General features: G+C 46.1%; 2 protein-coding genes and 1 long non-coding RNA gene across 8 annotated transcripts in view; 2 read left to right on the top strand and 1 right to left on the bottom strand.

The window, feature by feature from the left end:
- Atp5mf (ATP synthase membrane subunit f) overlaps positions 1-4821 on the top strand; it is a 7292-nt gene extending 2471 nt beyond the window's left edge. For both annotated transcript variants that reach the window (XM_010642711.1, XM_010642712.1), the window contains exons 2-4: positions 2318-2425; positions 3873-3989; positions 4662-4821. In XM_010642711.1, the coding sequence (XP_010641013.1) occupies positions 2318-2425; positions 3873-3989; positions 4662-4690 (254 nt within the window). In that variant the 3' untranslated portion in view covers positions 4691-4821. The remainder of the gene's footprint in view (positions 1-2317; positions 2426-3872; positions 3990-4661) is intronic.
- Positions 4822-6080: 1259 nt separating this feature from the next.
- On the bottom strand, positions 6081-17840 carry Cpsf4 (cleavage and polyadenylation specific factor 4). 5 transcript variants are annotated; one of them, XM_010642722.3, is made up of 7 exons: positions 17793-17840; positions 16107-16259; positions 13985-14080; positions 13323-13416; positions 12783-12869; positions 11084-11176; positions 6081-7012 (listed from the first exon to the last, which is right to left on the bottom strand). In XM_010642722.3, the coding sequence occupies exons 2-7, from the start codon at positions 16252-16254 to the stop codon at positions 6883-6885; spliced, it is 648 nt and encodes a 215-aa protein (XP_010641024.1). In that variant the 5' UTR covers positions 16255-16259; positions 17793-17840; the 3' UTR covers positions 6081-6882. The 5 variants fall into 5 exon arrangements, with proteins under 5 accessions (XP_010641024.1, XP_019066007.1, XP_010641025.1 ...); XM_019210462.2 differs by having other exon boundaries at positions 11084-11179; XM_010642723.3 differs by having other exon boundaries at positions 6082-7012; positions 11084-11179; positions 12783-12855.
- LOC117286512 lies at positions 14075-15482 on the top strand. The gene is made up of 2 exons (XR_004517655.1): positions 14075-14796; positions 14900-15482. It is a non-coding gene; the product is annotated as an uncharacterized LOC117286512 (long non-coding RNA).
- Positions 17841-21408: the final 3568 nt, after the last annotated feature.

The raw sequence follows: 21408 nt of genomic DNA on the forward strand, positions 1-21408 counted from the left end.
AAAAAAAAAAAAAAAAAGAAAAAGAAAAAGAAAAAGAAAAAAAAGAAAAACAAAGTAAATGGTCCTGAGTGTGATCCCCAGTACCGAAGTGGGGGGAGGGGATCAGAACTAAAGACTATAATTAATCCCTGAAGCCTGGCTGCTTAAAATGTCCCCAAATTCAATTTATATACCATTGCTCGCTCTACCGAGTGCCCCCTTTGTTTCTCTCTTACAAAGACCTTAGTAAAATTTCAACAGTAATAACAGTCTGCATTGATCTGGCACTGTTCATCAGTTCTTTTTTAATCCAGGGATAAAAGACACTGGTCTTTTTGGGAAGGATAAGCCATTTCACAGTTAAGGAAGTGAGCTTTCAGGTTTTAGAGGAAGAAAGTGATTATGCTTACTTGAGTTAGGGCTGGTAGGGAAGGAGGACTCTAAGAAGACATTTGAGATGGCTCTGTGATCTAAAGGCACTGCAAATACAAAGGCCCTCATGTGAATAATATTGCCTAGGAGAATTAGAAAGAGGCTAGGGGCAAACCTATGGCTTAGTGTGCAGCTCTAAAAGGTTCATCATCACTGGGCTAGGCTGAAATGTGGTTACCTGGGGAAGAACAGCAGGTTAGGAGGTGGTTCTACAAGAAGAATGGTATAATTTGGTCACCACTCTATTCTCACTGCTTAGCAGAGTGCTTGGCATTTAGTAGGTGCTTCCTGTGGGTTGGTTGAAGCTAGATGGCAGGTTTGGGGGTGGCACTTAATGATGTCTCTTCTCCCTGCATGTAACTTACAGGCTGATGCAGCCTCTGTCACTTGTGGCCTTTGGAGACTTGGCTCCCCAGTCTTGAACTCATTAAGGCTGTGTGTCTGGCTCTTCAGATGACCCAGAGCAGACTGAAAGCCAGCCATAAAGCCTTTCATTTCCAGTTACATCCTAAAAGTCATTGTTCTTGCTCATAGTTGGGAGCTGTCAGAATACCTGTGGGATTCCTCTTAGCAGACAGACTGTTAAGGTTGGCCCAGAAGGAGGGAGAAGAAACCTTGGAATAATTTAGTCTGCCTGCTCCTCTGGCTGGTCATCTTTAAGAAGGGACACAGTGCTCTTGGACTCATTGCTCTGAAGTGGATGTCTGCTAAAAAGCGTTTTTTTGGGTACCAGGGATCAAACTCAGGACCTTGCACTTGCATGGTAGGCGGCGGAACCACTGAGCTAAACCCTCAGCCCTGTTAAAAAACTTAAACACTGGTCTTTATGGGAAGGATAAAGGCAGACAATTTCTATATGTGCATGTTCTGGACACTCCCAGGCCCACCCCTTGCTTAGTACTCTATTTGCTTCTTGGGCCCAGAGATGAATATAGTACTATTTCAAGCAAGAGCCCTTCCTGTGCTTTGTTCCCCGACTCTCACTGCGATATGGTCTGGGACCTGTTGGAAAGGTTTTTACTAAGTTACTTGAGTTATTGAGATAGGTTGTCTGTTTCTGTCTGTGGAAATTAATGACCTCTGCAGTCCCAGGTAGGATACTTGAGGTGGGCATTTTTACTTTTTTAAATTAGGAGGGGCAGTGAGACAGGATTTTGCTATAAGGCCCAGGCTGGCCTTGAACTCTTGGTGATTCTCCTGCCTTAGCTTTCTAAATGCTGGGATTACAAACATATACCACTATGCCTGGCTTTCCTTTATATTCCTTTTATTGGATGTACTGAGGCTGGCTTACCTGCGGGGAGCAATGCCACAGGTAACCCAGGTGCAGTGCAAAGCCCTTCCCTAATAAACAAGCACATCCAATCAATGGTGTGCACATCCGGCTGCTCTCCCACCATATCCCCTATCATTCAGTGACCACAGGTCCCCAGACTGTGGACAGACTCATCCTCAGTTTCAAAAACAGGGGTCCTGTCTTGAGGTCTGGCCCTACATCTATACTGTATGTGTGTGACCTTGGCCAAGATACTCAACCTCTCTGGGTTTGCTTACCCCCATCATCCTCATGTGACAAATAAATAAGCTAATATATACATAAATGATAGTTTTGCAAAATACTTTTCCCTGCACTTTTTTGCTATCTTCACTAGGTTTAGAGTTATTCCTATGCTGTTGTTCAGACATCCTATTGTCTTTTGTTTATAAAGCTATTGCTGTAGTAGTTCTACCATTATACAGGCTAGAGGTTAAAATAGTGCTTTTGATGTAGTAACTTTATTCATAACATTATGGGCAGCCTCAATATAGTTACATCATGCACTTTTAGTAGTTGAAATGACATAAAAGGATGCTACTTGTATTATTGGGAGATTATTTAGACATCTCTTTTTCTTTTCCTTTTCAGTACCAGTGAAAGAGAAGAAACTCATGGATGTCAAACTAGGGGAGCTGCCCAGCTGGATACTGATGCGGGATTTCACCCCTTCAGGCATTGTGGGAGCATTTCAGAGAGGTCAGTCCTTTGGATGTGTGTAAAACAAAAGCAAATTTCTGAATCTTCAGGTCACGAATTAATTTGGGCAGTAAAGCCCTTCTTGTCTCAAGACAAGTAAATTCTATAGAGAGGGCAAAGATTTGACAGCCATTGGATTCTCAAATTTGATTGGCTGGCTCTAAGATAATTCAGCCAAGAAAATGTGGTACTTGGAATCAATACCTCTGCTTCTATTTTAGAGAAGTATTTATAAGCATTTCCATATCTAAAGCTTGTTTAAGAAGTAAAGGAGCGGAGCAGGGCATGTAGCTCAGCTGTGCTGCACCTGCCTGAGTTTGATTCCCGATTCCAAAATAAAAAAAAAGAAAAGAAAAGTAAATGAATGGGCTGGGGATGTAGCTCAGTGGTAGAAGACTTTGCTTAGCCTGCACAAAGCTCTAGATTCAATCCCCAGCACCACCCTTCTCCAAAAAAAGAAGAAAGGAAAAAAGATGAAGTAGTGCATGCCTATAGTACCAGCCTCCTAGGAGGCTGAGGCAGGAGGATCACGAGAGCCTATGAGTTAGAGGCCAGTCTGAGCAATATAATGAGACCCTGTGTCAAAAGAGAAGGTGGAGGGAATGCGTTTGAATCTGTGCACATCAGTCTCTGATCAATTCAAGGACTTGCCTCCCCTCTTCTAACTCTAGCCTCACTGTGGCTGTGTGTCTTGCCTTGCCCTAAGGCTTTGGGTGCCCAGAATACCCAATCTAGTCACAAGTGCCAGGGAAGTGGACATGGCCTGTTCATGTTCATGGACATGCCTCACTCCTTCAGGGCATCCATATCTTGTTTGTTTTGAGACAGGGTCTTATTCTGTAATTCAGGCTGGCCTTGAACTTACTGCATAGGCCAGGCTGGCCTCAAACTCGTGATCCTCCTGCCTCAGCCTGTTGTGTGCTGGGATTACAGGCATGTGCCACCATGCGTGGCAGGGCATCCTTGTTTAAAACTTAACCTAATTAATTCATTCATTTACATCAACTGTAGAGCATGTTTGTTTCCCCTCTGGTAAGTACACATGGTGAGGTACCCAGTGAAGAGATGAACAGAGGGAAGTCTTTCTCCCCAAGGACCTGACCCAGCTGGCTACTGTCAAGTGGCCTTTACTAGGGGTTGAAATCTGGAACAGAATTAGTCAGGTTTGGATAAGGGGATCCCCAGGACTGGAGGTGAGGGTATGATAAGCTGAGCCAGATCTGTAAAATCAAGGCCAAAGTCACAACCGAGCCTATCTCTGGAGCTGGTCTTGGCCTGTGGGGAGTGGACCCTATGGAACATTTGTGCTGTCTACCTTTATCAGCCAGTGAATGCATGGTGAGTGGGTTGAAGAGCCAGAGCAAGACTGATAGAATTCCAACCAGACTCCTTTGTGTACGGAACCTGTCTCAGCAAAGCAGGGCAGTGAGTGCCTCTTCTATTGCAGGTTACTACCGGTATTACAACAAGTACATCAACGTGAAGAAAGGGAGCATCGCTGGACTTAACATGGTGCTGGCAGCCTACGTGCTTTTCAGCTACTGCTTTTCTTACAAGGAACTTAGTAAGTGCCTCTTGCATTATCTTGCCTCCAGGTCCCCCTGAGACTGGTGTTGCTCCGTGTTAGATATGGTAGTCTACCATCTCTTAGCTGAGAGACCTTTTGGATGCCTTACCTTCCACCTGAAAGAACTGTAGGGATGAGGCATACATGATAGCATTTTAAGTGAGTTGTTTGTGATACAGAACACAGGAAAAATAAGACAAAACTAGGATAGAAGTCATACTTGGGAAGGATCCTGTAAGATACTGCAGGTTCTCTTCCCAATATGAAGAGGGATATAGGTTAAGTGATTATAACCCAACATCTATCCAGTGCTCTGGAAAAGCAGTTGTTCCTGGCTCTAAGACTTTGGATAGTCTCAGATGATGTCTGGTGATAAGTTCTAGAATAGTATCGCTAGGGTCTGTGGCTTAGTTTCCTGGGCTATTTCTGATCAGTGCCTATAAGCCCATTCTAAAGGAATGGGCTTTTAGGGGCTCTTTAGCTAAGTGGGTATCTTGGAAGAGGCTGGCTAGATGACAGATTGACTTCTGAGATGTCTTTGCCCCAGGTTTGCTGATTCTGCTGACACTGACAGGTCACATGATTGTAGCCTGCCTGCAGCTGTCACTATTGTCATGTGCTTTCGCTAGAACACTTCTGAAGAAACTTACTATTTTTTTCTGACTTCAGAACACGAGCGGCGACGCAAGTACCACTGAAAAGGGCCAGTGTCCAGGGTACACTCTAGACTACCTGCCTCCTCCTCCTCCCTTCTGTGAACAGCTTACTCATGGCTGAATCTGTTCACAGCCTATGTGAGAATTAATGGTCAATAAAAGGTACAAATGCTGCTTGTGTGTTGTACCATTGTTGTGATCCCTCTGCACCCCAGGGTGTAAAGTTGTTAGCCCAGGGTTTGGCTCCTACAGCACTGAGGGGCTCCGCATACCACTAGTTGACCACTTGAGCTCATGCCCCAGCTTACGAGGTGGCAGTGTGAGCTGCCCAGAGGCCTGCTGTGAGCTTTGTGCCTTTGGTGATGTCGTTTTTGTTTTTTGTACCAGGGACTGAACTCGGGACCTTATGCTTTCAAGGCAGGTGGAACCACTGAGCTAAACCCCCAGCCCTAATCGTGCCTTTAGATAGAAGAAGCCAAGTTCCTCAAAGTACCAGACCTCACCCTGGCATCTTACAGCTCTGGGTTGGGTATTTTTAATGACCTCAATGTTCTACTCCCTTCATTTTTCTGAGTGAGTTTAGGGCATCATTTACAAGTCACCAAGGACTATCTGGAGATCCCGTAGATAGCATGATCCTTCCAAAAGACAGCTTCATTAACAGGAAGCTTAGAGTAGGGTGAGGGAGAGGTCCAAGTCCAACATAAGCTCACTGTTCTCCAGTGCTCATCACTCCTTCCTGATCCAGCAGAGGTTTTCAGAGGGTGCCTGCTCCTTGAGGGGTGAACACATATCAGCATGAAGCACATATCAGCGTGGAACCCACCAAAGGAGGGGGAAAGCAACAGGGCAATGCTGTGCCCAAGACCACTCAGGAGAGCTAAGTTTTGGATAAATGTCATGAAAAATCCAACAGGTAGCAGGACCTCAGCTGCCAGTATATAGAGGCCCACCTTGCCACACCACTTCTGCTCATGAATCATATTTGTTGAAGGGTGAGACAGGATGAGCCACCTAAGTTTACCACAGCCTCACTTGGAGAGTGTTTGTTTCCATGCTATCTTGAGTGTCACTCGGGCAGGCATCATTTCAACCAGTCAATTCTTGTACTGAGTAAATGTGATAAAATTGTCACTTTTATATTTCTCATTTTATAAAAATTTATGGAAAGAATGAAAATTTGTGGTCATCTTGTAAATAATTGGACTGCCAGGCATGGTGGCACACATCTGTAATCTCAGCAGTCTGGAGGCTGAGGCAGGATTGCCTCAAGTTCAAGGCTAGCTTGGGCTACATAGTGAGACCTTGTTTCAAACAACAAAACAAAAACAAATAATTGGACTGGTAAGTAGTTAACATCACAGCTTCATGTCAAGCAGTGCACCCAGGGTGGGTCTCTCCTTAAGGAATCTCTTAAAAGAATGAGACACAGCTTAAAAAACAAGCTTTAATCAACTCTGTAAAAATTGTTCTTATAATTGAACTTGGATAGGCCCACTTGCCCAGCAGGTTGCAGGTGATGGTTTCACATTTTCCAGGCTCAAGGACAGGTTGGTCTCCTCTGTATGCCACAGGTGTTTGAGTGACAGTACAGACACTGGAGCAGCAGGAGGTAGGCGCAGATGGACTGGGGCTGCTGTGTATAAAGGATGGTCTGCAGCTCAGGCTGAAGGTATACCTTAAGCACTGTCAAGCAGGTGCCTCATGAGAAAATAAGCCCAGGAAAAGAACCTCAAACTGGAGGGTCCACACCCCTCTTAGCTGCTGCTGCCTGGGCCCAAGGCCAAACTGAGGCAGCAAGTATACTGGGTGTGCCAGGAAAGGCTCTCTTGGTTCAATCACTTTGATAGGCACCGCTTCAGGATTCAGCAGGACATGGAGGAAGCAGGCAGGACATGGCCACAGCTCTGAATGATCCACTGTCCTGGGACTCACCAAATGGGTATTGGTAAGGCCCTGAGGGGAAAGACCATCTTCCACACAGCTCACAGCACAAAACCTCCCCAGCTACTCCCTCCCCATGAGGATGTGTGTGCCAGAAGTCTCAGAAAAGAGGCACTTGCCCAGGCAAACATGATGTCAACTCAGGAGACCCAAATGAAGCACAGGTCCCTTTGTTTAAAAAAAAAAAAAACATAATAGGGAATTAACAGATGTGGCCCCTCAGAACAGTGAGCCCCCAGCAAGCGTGCCTGCTGGCTCTAGCCAGAGTTGAACTGACACACATTCAGCAGTTAAGTGCACGCTTCCAACAGTAGGGCCCCATGGGCTGCTCTGAGCTGGCTGCAGCTGCTGTCATTGTCCACTGAGAAAGGCCAAGTGCCCTTTGGTGCATCTGTTGGCGTAGTGTCCTTTTTCACCACACTGGGAACAGCAGGAAGGAAAGGAGAGACAAAAGTACAATACCATTTTCAAGTGCAATTTTCAGTTAGCCACACCAAACAAAGATGGGAAAAGACTCAAATTCTCTGAATGCAGATTTCCTCTCAGACAGCAGCAGGAGGTCCAGAAGGTGCAGGGGTGAAGAAAAGGAAGGCAAGGCCACTAGAGAATGACCTGATCCCGACCCCCAGCCAGACCTCCTTCAGCCCATTCCTTACTGGCATTGGACCCCAGCCTGCCCCCAGGGGACTCATAAGTGGGTGGTAGGATGAGGTGGACCAACCCCCCTCTGCATGGCAAGCCAGTCACTTACCTCTGACCAAGATCTGGGGCTCTCTGAGGGGATGGGAGGGAACAGTGCAACAGAAGCAACAGACTCCTCCCCCAACTTTCCTTACTGGCTCTTGTAAACCTAAGCTACCCCTGGGGACAGGTTTTGATCACAGTCAGGGCACAGTGGTTAGACTTGAGTAAGTGCAGCTGGTAGCTGTCAGGTCTGACTTGTGAATCCTTTACAAATGGGACAAAGCAAACAGGCTGCTTTTAGCAAACAGTAGCTTCCTAGTAAATAGAGCAAATGGACTCAAATGTATTATACACCCTCCCTCGTGCCGAGAAGTCCAGTAATTGTGTACACACTATCCTGGGGATCTAAGTCATAACTATTTCACCCAGATTCCTTAGCCCCTTCAATACCTATATAAGCCTAATTCCTTTGCCAGTTAGTTGCTAATCTCTCTCTCCTGGCTTTAGCCCATCCTCTCAGGGATGAAATCTCTCCCAGCTAGCTGTCACTCTCTCTCTTTCCCATCATCAGCTCATCCACACACAGATGTGATGAACTCGGCTTTTTTCAGCTATCTGCTAATATCTACTGATTTCTAGTCTCTGTTTACTAGAATAAACTTTCCTTTCAAAGTTTCTTGGCTGGGGATTTAGCTCAGTAGTTCTGGTGCCTGCCTCACAAGTGCAAAGGCCTAAGTTCGATCCCTGGTACCAATAAAAAAAAAAGCTTGCTTCTTAACAAGTGGATTCTTTATAACAGTAAAGTCACCTCTGACAGATACAGAGTGACCCTGATTGTTCTGGCTGGCATTATCCAGGCCTTTCCATTGCATCTCCATTCTCATGACTCCAGAAGGGAATCACAAGGAAGAATGTGAACAAAGGTCTTAAGAAACAAAGGGTTGGGAGGTAGCTGAGGGTAGCTACTCTGGGCCTCTGTACACCAGGTCCTTGCTTTCTAGGCACTGTCTGTTATCCCTACCTAGCACTCTTGTCTGTTCTGTTCCTCTCACCCCACAGTCCCATTTTTTCACATTTGATCTGTAGGTAACTTCTGTATCAATGAGTGCCCCAGGTAGATACAATGTGATGACCAAGAAAGGAACTACAAGGTCCTGCTCGTAGCACTTAACAAATCCGTCTGTCTTCAGAGCTGATCTTGGGGAATCTAGGAGGTGCCTTTAATATTAGAGCGTGACACATCTGTGGTAAGAGGATGTCCAGTTCACCCACCCCATCTTTCTAAGGTCTCAGGACTTAGGAGACCTTGCTTCACAGGGGAGGCCCTGCTGAATAGTTCTGGCCTGGGCCAAGAGGATAGCTAACCTGCCTTAGGACATGCAAAATCCTTTGGCCTTGAGAAGTAACAAGGGAATCTGTTCTGCAAGGGACATCTCTCCCATCTACCTTGCCTTCTCCACCTGCCATCTTCCCAAACTTGCTGTTTAGGGCTTATATTCCAAAATCTCTCCAATGAAGTCTTTCCACATGCATGTTCCTTATGAGTGTCTTTAGGCACCTGCCTAGGTCCTTCCCACTAAGAATCCAAACTCCTCTGGGACACAGGAGGAACTAAGAAATGCTGACTGGTATGGCTGAACCTGGGGATCACCTTATTTTTTTCTTTAGGTAGGGTCTCATTATCCTGCCTCATCCTCCCAGTGTTGAGATTATAGATGTGTACCACTCCCAGCAGGGCACACCCTTTCTTGAGGGCAAACTGTATGAACATTTTAAGGATGCCCCTTGACTCAGAACTGCCTCTTACAGGCAGGTATGCCAATGAAATCAGACTAACAAATAGCTGTTAGCTTTATAGACTCAGCACTATTATTTAGAGCAAAACTCATAAATAATGTCTCAATAAAGACTGAAAAAGATTAGATTTCCATCTATTGCCATGGAAAGAACTCCAGATACTGCAAATTTTTAAAAAAGGGATATATTGTGGATCAGGGCACCAATGATACTAAGATAAATAACAAGCTTAGAAGAGCAATTCTTCAGATGTGGCCTGAGGGGTCCTGGTGGGGTTTGTGAGTAAAAGAGGAACTGGAAATAGAACATGTTGGATACAGTGGCTCTTCTGGAGAAGGACAGCAATGAGGGACAACACTCAGGTTGGATCCTAAATGCTTTTATGCCATCTCAAAGTTTTACAAAATCATATACTGATCTTGTATTTTGTCTAACTTCTAAATCCAGTCTTTGCGATTCTATTTCTATTGCTGGCTATCTTGGCTGACTCACTTTGGTGGTGTTTCCTTGCATATTTTGGAATTATTTATTTTTTATTTTTCTGAGATGGTCTCGCTATGTAGTTCAGGCTGGCATCAAACTGAATGGTGATCTTCCTGCCTCAGCCTCCCAAGTGCTGGAATTACAAGTGTGTACCACCATGACCCACTGGAATCTTTTTAAGGCAGTAATGAGGATTCAAACCAGTGCTGTTCTTCTACCACTGTGCTACATACCCAGCCCTTTTTATTTTTAATTTTTTTAAATTTTGAAATAGGATCTGCCTAAATTGTTTAGGCTGGGCTTGAGTATACAATCCTCCTGTCTAGGCCTTCTTAAATGCTAGGATTAAAGGCATACACCATTGTACCAGCTTATGTTTTGGGATTTGTTTTTTTGAGACAGGGTCTCATTATATAGTTCAGGCTGTCCTTGAATTCACTATGTAGCTAGGCCAGGCTGGCTCCAAAAGCAAGGATAATACTCCTGCCTCAGCCTCCCTAGTGGTGGGATTATAGGCATGTGCCACCACACCCAGCTTGTTCTGGGATTTTAATCATGAACTCATTCTTTGGAATTCTAGCTGTGGGAATTCTGAACACAGCAGGTGAGGTTGCTCCTGCCAGGTGCCAGAAGCACCCTCATCCCTGGATAATTAAGAGTAGGAAACTCATTTTATAACTTCTCACCAGAGATGTGAACATAGCCCAGATTTGCGTAAGGATCAGCCAATAACGAGATTCTTTAGGGATTTTTTTTTTCCTTTCTACCAAGACAGGGATGAGAAAGACAGCTTTTCTAGAAAGTCTACCCTTTCCCCAAATGTTCATTTTATGTATGGGGTGTGTTTTCCTAATGGATTCCTCCCAAGTGTAAGCTTTTTTTCCATTTTGTTCATAGCTTCTTGATTTCCCTCATGTCTTGTGTTTTGTTTTAGTAGTACTGGGGACTGAACACAAAGCCTTTGCACATCCCCAGCTTTTCTATTTTAGTTTTTGAGACAGAGTCTTGCTAAATTGCCCACAGTAAGCTTGAATTTATAGATCTTCCTGGCTCAGACTCCCAAGTAGCTGGGATTACAGGTGTGTACCACTGGGCACAGCTTCTCTCACTTTCTTGCAGCACAGTCCTCTCACTCAGCAGCATGTTTTTCTTCCCTTCACTTTGCCTTGGTGAAGGCAGGAAGTAGGGTCTCCAGCACAACATAGTGGCCCACTGTTTCTCTTATGATCAGCAAAATAAAGAATGTTTTAACTTTTTCTTCTTTTTTTGTACTGAGGATTGAAACCAAAGCTTTCACACTGAGCTACATACCTAGCCCTTTTTATTTTTTATTTTGAGATAAGGTCAAAGGTGCCCAGGCTGGGCTCCAACTTGTGACCCTCCTACCTCAACCTCCCAAAGTGCTGGGGTTACAGATGTGTGCCACCATGCCTGGCTAATTTTTCAAAATTAACCACACATAAAGGGAATAAGGGAATGGCCACTGACTAAAGAGAAGACCCTCCCTGCCCCAGGCCCAGGACTCACCTTGTAACAAGTGACCTGCTCCAGTGGCCGGGGTCCTCGGTTGCCTGCACTGCTATTTTGACTCTGCATGACGCCGATGACCTGTGGGGCTCTCTGCTGGTTGGGAGAAGAGTTCTGACTCGTTAACTGGATCAAGGAGGACGACCTTTGTAATGGCGGATTGTTACTTTGCTGGAAAGAGTTACACAACACGGTTTTACTGCGGAAAACACGTGCACGCAGACTACCAATGGGGACAGGAAAAAAAGAGGGCGGGACTGTTCCCGCATGACCAGCAGGAAGAGGACTTCCATGATGGCCCAGCTCAGGACAGTAGGCAGAAAAGAAACTTCTGGTGATGATGGCAGGAGCCGCTGCCCGAAAAACACCATGCAAACACACAAAAACGAAAAATAAAATTAGAAAACAAAACACCAAAGAGACAAGAGGAGGTCTCTGGGGCAATGGGGCAGGGGCATGATCAGGCCTTACTTTTGGTTCTGAGGTTCTAGCTTCAGGTCAGGATGAACGCTTGGTTCAGCCAGATGTTTAGCAGCCTACACGGCGAGCAACAGTCACAGAAAAACAGTTGGGAGCCTGGCATGCTGACCTGTGGTCTACGGGCTGAGGGCCCTTCTCCAGGAAGTCACATAAGAAAGACGGAGCAAGGGCTTCTGGGGTGGGGGTTCCACAGCAAGGCCATGTCTAAACCAGGTGAGTTCTTGGCATTTGCCCCATACAGGACTGAGCTAGGAACCCCAGGCTGTCAGCTATACCCATGCCTGGGAATTCCTGGCTTTCCCCAGGAAGACTTCAGCTTGCTTGGCGCCTCTACCTCCTGAGGGTGGGGGTCTGTGACGGGTCAGCACAGCCACATTCCCTCTCAGCCTACAGCAATGAAGAGGGTTGGGAGGGCCTTTGGCAACTGACTCAGAGCCCAGCCAGGTAAGAGATGAGTGGACCTGTTGAGGCCCTACCTAACCCTGGGCCAACCTTCCCCTGGGCCCAACGTCAGTCCTGAACCCAGTCTCAGGAAGTCCTTGTTTTGGGCATGCCAAACATCCCCACTTGTCTGTGGTAGGTATTTCACTCTTCTGGTGCCTTAAGAAACGGACCAACTGCATGGCCATCTAGAAAATTGGAGCCAGCTAGTCCTTCATTCCCGATCTTAGCATAGGAGTAGCAGTGGCGCTAGCCTGAGGACACTCAGTTCTGTTCCTCCATTTGCCACTGCTTTGGTGGTGTCACCTCAGGAAGTTCCTCCTTCTAGGAGTCCCAGTCTCCCATGCTTGTAAGGGGCAGGATCTGACCCAGAAGCAAAAGCAGCAGATACCAGCCCAGGCCATCCAGCCCAGTTCCTGAGGCAGACACTGCTGAGCCACAGTGGCACATGCCCATGTTCACTCTGACACATACTTCCTGAGCCCTGCCTGTCATCCTGCTTTAGGCTGTGCTGTGCTGAGGCTCTATGCTTCAGGTAAAAAGGGAAGAGGCCAAATGGGAATTCAGGTCTGGCAGATGCCCTCCATCTCTAGAGGTTATGTGCGCTCTCCTCTGCTCCCTGAGTTTTCTGCTGGAACTTGAGGGCACTTCCTGTCCCTTCTCTCCTGCCTCCTCCCTTGCCCCCTCCTACAAGATTCCCCACTGGGTCTATAGCAGACCGAACACTGAGTTTCTTTCTTTGGGGCTGCATGACCAAGGAGGGGCCAGAGCACGGTACCTTTGTCGGAGGCTGCGTCTGCTGTGGCAGTGGGGGCTGCTCAGTGGTTCCCATAGGCAGTTCAAATCGAGGGCTGGTACCAACAGCCAGAGAGGATGCAGGCAAGGGAAGGAGGAGGCATGAGAGGAGATAAGCCAGGTGGTTCTTGGAAAAACCACACCCAGCCCTTGCATAAGCCAAAGTACCCCAAAGCACATGGACACAGAGTGGGGCTAGCATTCAGCAATGCCTCTGGGGGGCCTCGGGCAAATGCTGCTCCAAGAAAAGAAGGCACAGGCATGCTGTGCATGTTTCTGGGACAGAGGGCCTATAGCTTTCAGAGTCCCAGATGGCCTATGACCTATAACAGTTAAATGCAATCTAGACAGAGCTGCCTTTGGGCTCAATAAGCAGCGCAGTCATCAGCAGCAGTTCCTACCCCATCTCCCAACCCCACCCTAGGCCATGGCACTAACCACCCAGTAACCAAAACTCTTCTCCCAGGAAGGACACAGACAGCAGCAGCAGGCTGGGGCCAGGAGTTGTAGGCAAGGTACTCACTGCATGAATTTACACGAGGGGCCTTCTGGGCAGAATCCCACCAGGTAATTCACACAGATGACTCTCCGCGTGTGCCGGTGCCTGCACAGAGGACCTGCAGAACCCAGTGTTGGGTCACTCAGATGTTCCCTCTGTAGGGGAATGCTTTAGTGTCCCCACTACCAACCAGAGCCACACTCACACTGCCAGAGGATGGCTTCATGTGCTGGCTTTGCCTCAAAATGAGAAGGAACTAGAGGCAAGGACTCAGCCTCTCCACATTGGTCACCTTATCCAAAATGCAGGTGAGCACACACACCGGTAATCCCAGCCACTGGGGAAGACAAGGTAGGTGGACTGTGAGTTTTAAGCCAGTGTGGGCAACTTAGCAAGGCTCTGTCTTAAAAAAAAAAAAAAAAAAAAAAAAAAGCTGGGGGTGTACTTTGGTGGTGAGCATTTGACTAGCATATATGAGCCCTGGGTTCAGTCCGCAGTACTAGGGGGAAAAAAAGAGTTGAGCACATTTCCCACAAGGCCTGCTTGGGAAGGAGATGAAAAAGCTCAGGTTTTTTTGGAACAGGTGGAGTGATGTCCCAGGAAGGTCAGCTGGCATCCTTGGGGGCAGGGGTTGTGTGGACCAAGGGAGGGTCCCTCCCCTGAGGCCTAGCCCATCGTGCACCTACCATGCTTGCAGAAGCCGCGGTCATACCAAGGGCAATCCTTGATCTTGGACTCCGGGTCAATGTGCAGGAAGGGGCACTCCTTGTTGCTGCACTCCCCTGCAGGAAACCCAGACATGTGGCCTCCTGGAACAGAGCTTTTCCAAGCCAAAGAGGGGCCAGGTAGTTCTGGCATCAGACTTGGCTTTATAAGCCCTGAGCCCTGGGAAGGATGTTAGTGGGACCATGGAGGTCTCACATATACCGCTGTTACTGGAAGGGATAGTAAAACCAGCAAAGCCTGGTCCAAGGCAAACTCTCATCAAAATCCATTGTTTCACTTTTACGCAGGCAGAGGGGCCATCATGGGCATGTGGGGGGCCCAAATAAGTAAATATGCCCTTCAGACTAGGACATGACTTTCCTCCTCTGATTCACTCTATGAGCTGAGACGGGAGGGTTCAAGAACTGACTTTTAGGACAACCACTGGGAGCTCAAGACAGGGTCCATGGGGTACTATGGGGTAAGCATTGGTGATGACAACACATGTGGACCAGGACAGTTCAGAAGCAAGCAGGCTAGGTGGCAGGCAGCATTCAGACACACCTCCCAGTGTGACTGAGTACCTGGCACCTCCAGGCTGGCCCTCTGCAGTCTATGCTAACATACCCTGTCCACTATCCAAGGGAAACAAATCCAGCCTATAGCCTCCTCCCTCTACCCTTTCCACAGGCTTAGCACCCCCTTCTACAGCCACACCAGCTCCACCACTGTCCAAGATGAATCCTCAGCCAGGACTAGGCCCTTCTTTGTGCCCAGCTCAAGGCCCTTCCAGGTCAGTCAGCCTGAAAGAGAATACAGCTGGGTCTGATCACTGTTATTCCCTTTATGGCACTTTACACAAGCAATTTTCTTTTTTTATGTTGCTCGCTTATCAGCTGCCCCTGTCCCCGGCTCGCTAGAGCAAGGACAAGACTGTCCTCTTCACCACCATCTGACTAAGGGAGCCTCAACACAGCTGCAGGTAGCACATCTTTATGATGGCAAACTCTGAAGGGAATAGGCAGGCAGAGGGGATGTAAGAGACATGAGGAGTTTGCTGTGCTCAGCAGAAAGGAGGAAACCCTAAGGGATAGCTCTGGGGCTATGGGGGAGATCCTGCTCCATTCTAGTGTTGCTATGGGCAGATGTGGGGAGGGAGCTACAGATGTGGCAGACTGATGATCTCAAGAGGGTGGGGGGCTGGGAATCATGAGCCCTGCTGTTTGTTTTGACTTCTCAGCTTATGATGCCTCAACAAAACAAGCCTCAACTACCATTAAGAAGCTAAAAGTCAAGCTTATTGGGATGCTGAAATAATTAGTGTCTCCTCCATCAACAGTGTTTGAAAAAATGAAGCATGCCTAGCACTCCTCAGCTCACCACAAGACCTCTGACAGGCTTCTGAGCGTGGGGTTGGTAGCCCTGGGGCCAGAGCCAGCCCTTGAGCTGAGCAAGAACTTCCTCCTGGGAAACCTTGAAGAACAGACCAGAACGGAGACCCTGGCTGCAAAGCTCTTTTGTCAGCACCACTGCCTTCGCCCTGATCCACTTCTCCACGCAGGCCACTCAGAACAGGTGACACCACACATTCTCTAAGCACAGCTGAAAGCAATCTTTGTTTCAAGATAAAGAGCAGGGCTCACTGCCCCCAGAAGATAGCCTCTCCCACTATACCTGCTATTCTGAAGGCTGTTAGAATGGCCAATCTATTACCCAGGATCCTGCTTCCAGAGAGAAGAAACCAATTTAGACCAAGGTAGGGGTATTAGAAACCACACTGGAAGGAGATGGGGATTTCAGGGGTCAGGCTGCCATGGGCAGAAATGAGGTCTCCAGTCCATTGCACTGCCTGCTTGCTCACCAGGACTCCACTTAACTTCAGTGTCCCAAAGTGCTTCAAACCTTAGAGCATCCCAAAGACATGAGGGACTATCAGAGAATCACCATGACATCCCTCACTGAAGAGCCCACTCAGGCTGGCAGGGACTGCCCAAGTTTCTCATAAGAAGCTGGAAAGATGGGAGAAGGCAGAGAGACAGTGGGTCCTCAGCAGGCACACTGGGTCTCCATTCTCAGAGCCCCCCAGGATTCTGCGTGTCTTACCAAACTTGGAGTAGAAGTAGCACTCAGGCATCTTGGTCATGTCATACTCGTGCAAGAACTCACACTGGTCCCCTTTCTTGCACAGCCCCCGCAGCCAGTGTTTGCACACAACTGTCTTCTCACCGCTGATGTGGCGGAATGGACACATGCCTCCTGCCAAGGAAGAGGGGCCAGAGAGTGAGGAGCAACGTGGGCTCAGACAGCTGAGGTGCCTTTACTCCATACTTTCTAGAAAGCAACATGTTCTGGAGGGTGGTAAAGGTGCCCGTGGCAGAAGGCAGTCTGGTTTTAGGCGTATACTAGCAAACATTTTAAACTTTAGTAGCTCTGTGTTTTATTTTAAGGTGGTTTGTAAAAATATAAATATATTAGATCATGATTTCATAGAAACGGTAATGTGGAGGAGTAACAAGATTTGAGTGAGATGGGAGTAGGTTCATATATTCCTTATTAACAGTTCCACGGGTACACAGACATGGAAAAATTGTAGGAGTGGTAAAAGAAAGAGTGCAGTTGGACAAACTTTAAAGGATGAAGAGAAGCCTGGGCTCTAGGGAGGCTCTGTCTCTTGTCAGAATTAACTGCAAAGCCTCAAGATTCCAAAAAGATCAACTTTACGACTGAAGAAATGCAATGTATGTTGAAGGGGAGAGGTGTCTTTTTGCAGCAGGATCTTTCCCACCCAGATGGGACAAAGCCAGCCTCTGGAAATATAAGAGTTGTAGCTGGTGGCCTGGCAGGACCACTGAGAAGGGCCAATTAGAATGAGGCTATGACCGAGAAAGATCTAGACCTGGTCTTTCCAGAAGTTTCTGCAATGATGGAAGGCAATGTTCTACAGTCCTGCTAGCTAATGTACCATCCACTAGCCATTTGTGGCTGTTGAGTACTTGAATCATCATATGTGACAGAGAAGCTACATTTTTCATGTGTTAATTTAGATTTGAGTAGGCACATGGGGCTTATGGCCACTGTACTTGGGAATAGCTGCAGTGCCCTATGTTAAGGATAGTTGTGTTAACAGACAATGGCAGGCCATAAGGCAGAATAATTGTAAATACGTGAAAATGAGTATAGGAGCCAGTGGGAGTATGATCCCCTGAGCAGGCAGGGTGAGGTTAAGCTGACTTATCTATCTGGAAGGTCTATGGCTTCAGTGGCAAGTGACTGTTATAAATCCAGAACTCTCTATTCAAGCTTCTGGTTTCCCAAACAAATTTCCCTGTAGGAAGAACCAGACTTGTACATAGCAAGTAAGGTCCTGCCCAGCAATATTTATGAGAGAACAGATAAAGTGTGGCTCATGCAGTCTCTATTGGGGCCTAGTAAGTGTAAAAAGGACCTCACACAAAGGTTTTTGTGGGTCATATGCTAAGAAGCCAGAAAACAGCGAGCTGGTGCAGACTGAAATCAGAGACCTATGGTCAGACACTGGGCTCAGCTACACAGTAACTTGAGGACCCTGAGGAAGTTCTCAGAGCAGCCTCAGGGCCACGCTCAGTCTGTGGGCAAGTTTTGAGCAGAACCCCATCAGACTCCTTGCCTATCCAAACCACAGCTCATCTGTGCATGCTGTTAGCCTGCAGGAGGTAAGACAGGCCAGATGGTGGTAGTCTACATGTCTGCCAGGGAGCCTAGGTGGTCAAGGGTACCCCAGGAGATATGTCAAGAAACCAGGTCTCTTACCTTTGCCACAGGCAGCTTTCAAAAAGAATTCACAGACAGCAGCACCCGACTCTGCAGAAATGAAAAAACAGGAGCAACATCAACCAAAGCTAGGTGCTACTGCTATTAGCAACAACTGAAGAAAGAGCTAGGGATCCTTCTGGCATTTGACCTGAGGTACAGGAAATGGAGCAGCGGAGATGCAAAGTCAAATTAAACTAGGCCAAAAGCTGCTTATTTCTGTCATTCCCTGCAAAATGAAACATGTACACTAATACAGAACATTACTTAGTACTTTCTGAGAAGTTCCTGGAAGGGAAACACTGGTGAGGAGTTAAAAGAGTAGGTGAGGAAGGCAGGATGGTGCACAAGATCACAGAATGAGTTAATTACCCCCAGCTTAGACCTCCCAGGAGGCCTAATTCACAGGCACCTTGCCATGACAGAGAATGATTCACAGGAAATATCTGCAAGCCAATGGGGCCTCTCAAAGGGACAGGTTCCAGAAGAGGCATGTGACTCTGAGACACCAATTCAGAAGGAAGAATGTAAGTGAAAATCCAGAGGCAAGCCTGCTCTAATTTTTCGGGAGAAGGTCTTGCTACCTAGTTCAGGCTGGTCTTGAATTCATGATCCTCCTACCGTGAGTGCCACTATGCCCAGCTTAGCCCATTCTTAACATGCAACATCTGCATAAACATAAAGGAATACAGTCTTTTCAGGAACACATTCAGGCACAGATGATTCTGGTGAAGGGAGCAAGATCACAAAGGCAGAGCATGGTCAAAGTGAATGGGCTCCAAAGGCCAGCTGTTCTGACAAGTCCAAGAAATACACAGGCTATGCTTCTAAAATAAACTGTCTTTGTCTTCATTAACAGTTTTCCCTATCAATAGGCTTTTCAGAATTGCTCAAAACTTATGGCATATCTGAAACCTACTTACCATGCTTCCCCTTGTTCATTTGCAAGAGATTCTGTTGCTTCTCTAAAGGAGACAGGTCAGAGTCAATGTAGAATTTATGGAATTACAGGGGTGTTGCTCTGCACTTCAAAAAGTCTACAAATACAAAGTCTTACATTTAAAAATTTATCTTCCCCGGGGCCAGAGATTTAGCTCAGGGGTTCCATGGCCTGCCTCGTAAGTGCAAGGTCCTGAGTTTGATTCCTGGTACCAAAAAAATAAAATAAAGTATCTACCCTGACCTCTGACCTGTGCATCCCTCCAGACAATGGAATGGAGATGCTGTCATGCCTCAGGAGTAGTTGTACCTTCTGAGAGTCACTCTGGTTTTAAGGGTTCTGCAGGTTGAAGGTGACCTAACAGATTCCAGCATCTAGTGAGTAACACACAGGATGGAGAGAGGTGTAATTATAAAAAGTATGTATGCACACTGGGGAAATGAGAGCTTTATCTTTTACTTTACCAACATACAGACAAAACTGTATGCAAGTCTGTCCAGAGAGGTCTCCCTTCCCTTTGCCCTGCTTCTCTCACCCTGTATAATAAATATGTATCCTAGTTTCCAGGTGTTGTTCCTTTATCCCTTTTAAAACAAAGAGCAACAGATACATACAAATATATGCCGGTAAGATACATACATATTTGTGTGTACATACATATATATGATAAATATCTACAAAATGAAAAAAAAAGTATTTTAGGCCAGGTGTGGTGGTGCATACCTGTGATCTCAGCATGCACAAGGCTGAGACAGGAAAATCACTGTAAGTTGGAGGCCAGCCTGGGCTACATAGAGAGTTCAAGGCCAGCCTGAAGTACCTTGTCTCAAAAAAGATTATCAGCCAGATGGATGCATTTAGTACATCTGTTGCAAAACACGATGGATTATAAAATAGTATTATTATACAATTAAATATAAATAATATTGACATTAATAATTTAAAATGATAACATACACTATACCAAGCAGACACCTTTGGACAAAGAGGTAAACGCCTTTGTAAATTAATGAACTCGAGATTTAGTGCTGAATGACCAACTGGAAGTACAGACACAATGCACAAATAAATGCATATAGACATGGTTTTGTCTATTATGAATCTTCATAATTTAATACATCATAAGTTGTTAGCGGACATTCTTAGTGCACTTGTGTGATCTAAACATTTTCTGAGCCAGGCATGGTGGCGCATGCCTGTAATCCCAGCACTTGGGAGGCTGAGGCACGAGTATCACTGTGAGTTCAAGACCAGCCTGGGCTACATAGTGAGTTCAGGTCAGTCTCAACTACACAGTGAGACCTTGTCTCAAAATAAATAAATAAATAAATAAATAAACATTTTCAGAACTTTGGTGCCCACAATTTTTCATCACTTTTGTGTGACCCATCATTTTTAACTGTTATCATTTTTGTTGCTACTCCTGTCCCCTAAGTCTTCAATTAACACTTGATTTAATGAAGCCCAGCCTGCAAGAGGTCATCATTGGGGACAATGGTTCTACAAAAATGGAGCTGCAAGAAATTCAGACGGAAAAATAAATAAATTAATTAATTAATTAATTCAGGCTGGAATTTGGGGTTTAGAGAGTTACAATGTTCCTGAAGATAACATGACTGCATATATATATATATATTTTTTTGTTGTTGTTGTTGTTGTTGTTGTTGTTTTTTGTTTTTGAGAAAGGGTTTCACTATGTAGTTGAGACTGCCCTGGAACTCACTATGTAGCTCAGGCTGGTCTCAAACTCACAGCGATCCTCCTGCCTCAGCGCCCGGAGTGCTGGGATTACAGGTGTGCGCCACCACTCCCGGCCATGACTATATTTGAATAAATGTAATTTTTGTACATGAATAAATGTAGATTGTTATGCACAAAAGATATCCCCTGAAAATAAGCCCTATTGTGTTTTTGGAGGCAAAAATTAATAAGACCTGGTCTTATTTGGGGGACAATATGGTAATTTTCACATACTGCAAACATATACTAATAAAAAATAAAAACTGTAGAAAAAAAAAAGCACACTTTCAGGCCAGAACATTTTGCAAATAGGAAGGGGACCAAGAGATGGAGGGGAACAGAAAAAGAATTAAGATGTGTTATCTACATGTACCAACTCTTCAAGATACGTGTAGTTATGTACTACAAACATGTACAAATAAAAATGAAAACAAAAGGCTAGAAGTTAGTTCTTCTCAAACTGTAATGGGAATGAAGGCAAGGCCACGACCTTGCTGGGATTTAACGTACTGAACACATCACAAAACTGAGGACTGAGTACATGACCAAGTCTGATGTCCTGAGCTGGGCCTGTACATAACCCTCCCTAGGAACAAAGGCTCACTGTACCTACCTGCAGAGGTTTGTTGACCTGTGGTGCTAGGCAGGAGAAAAGTCTGAGGGAAGGAGCTACCTGGCACAGATTGTTCTGTGACAGGGGCCACGGAGAAAGGAAAAGTCTTGAGTGGATGTGTATGTTGCAAGCACTAAGGAATCAAAGGGGAGAGAGGCAGGTAAGAGAAAGCATGTGTGAATCTGAACAGCTGCTTATAAGGGGAGTTTGTGTGCCGGCAATTTAGCTCAGTAGTTCCACCACCTGCCTCGCAAGCGCAAGGTCCTGGGTTCGATCCCCATGGTTATATATATTATATATTATATTGAATATATATTATGTTA

The sequence above is a fragment of the Fukomys damarensis genome, unplaced genomic scaffold, assembly GCF_012274545.1.
Source record: "Fukomys damarensis isolate Sample0158 unplaced genomic scaffold, DMR_v1.0_HiC HiC_scaffold_17, whole genome shotgun sequence".
Classification (NCBI taxonomy): Eukaryota; Metazoa; Chordata; class Mammalia; order Rodentia; family Bathyergidae; genus Fukomys; species Fukomys damarensis.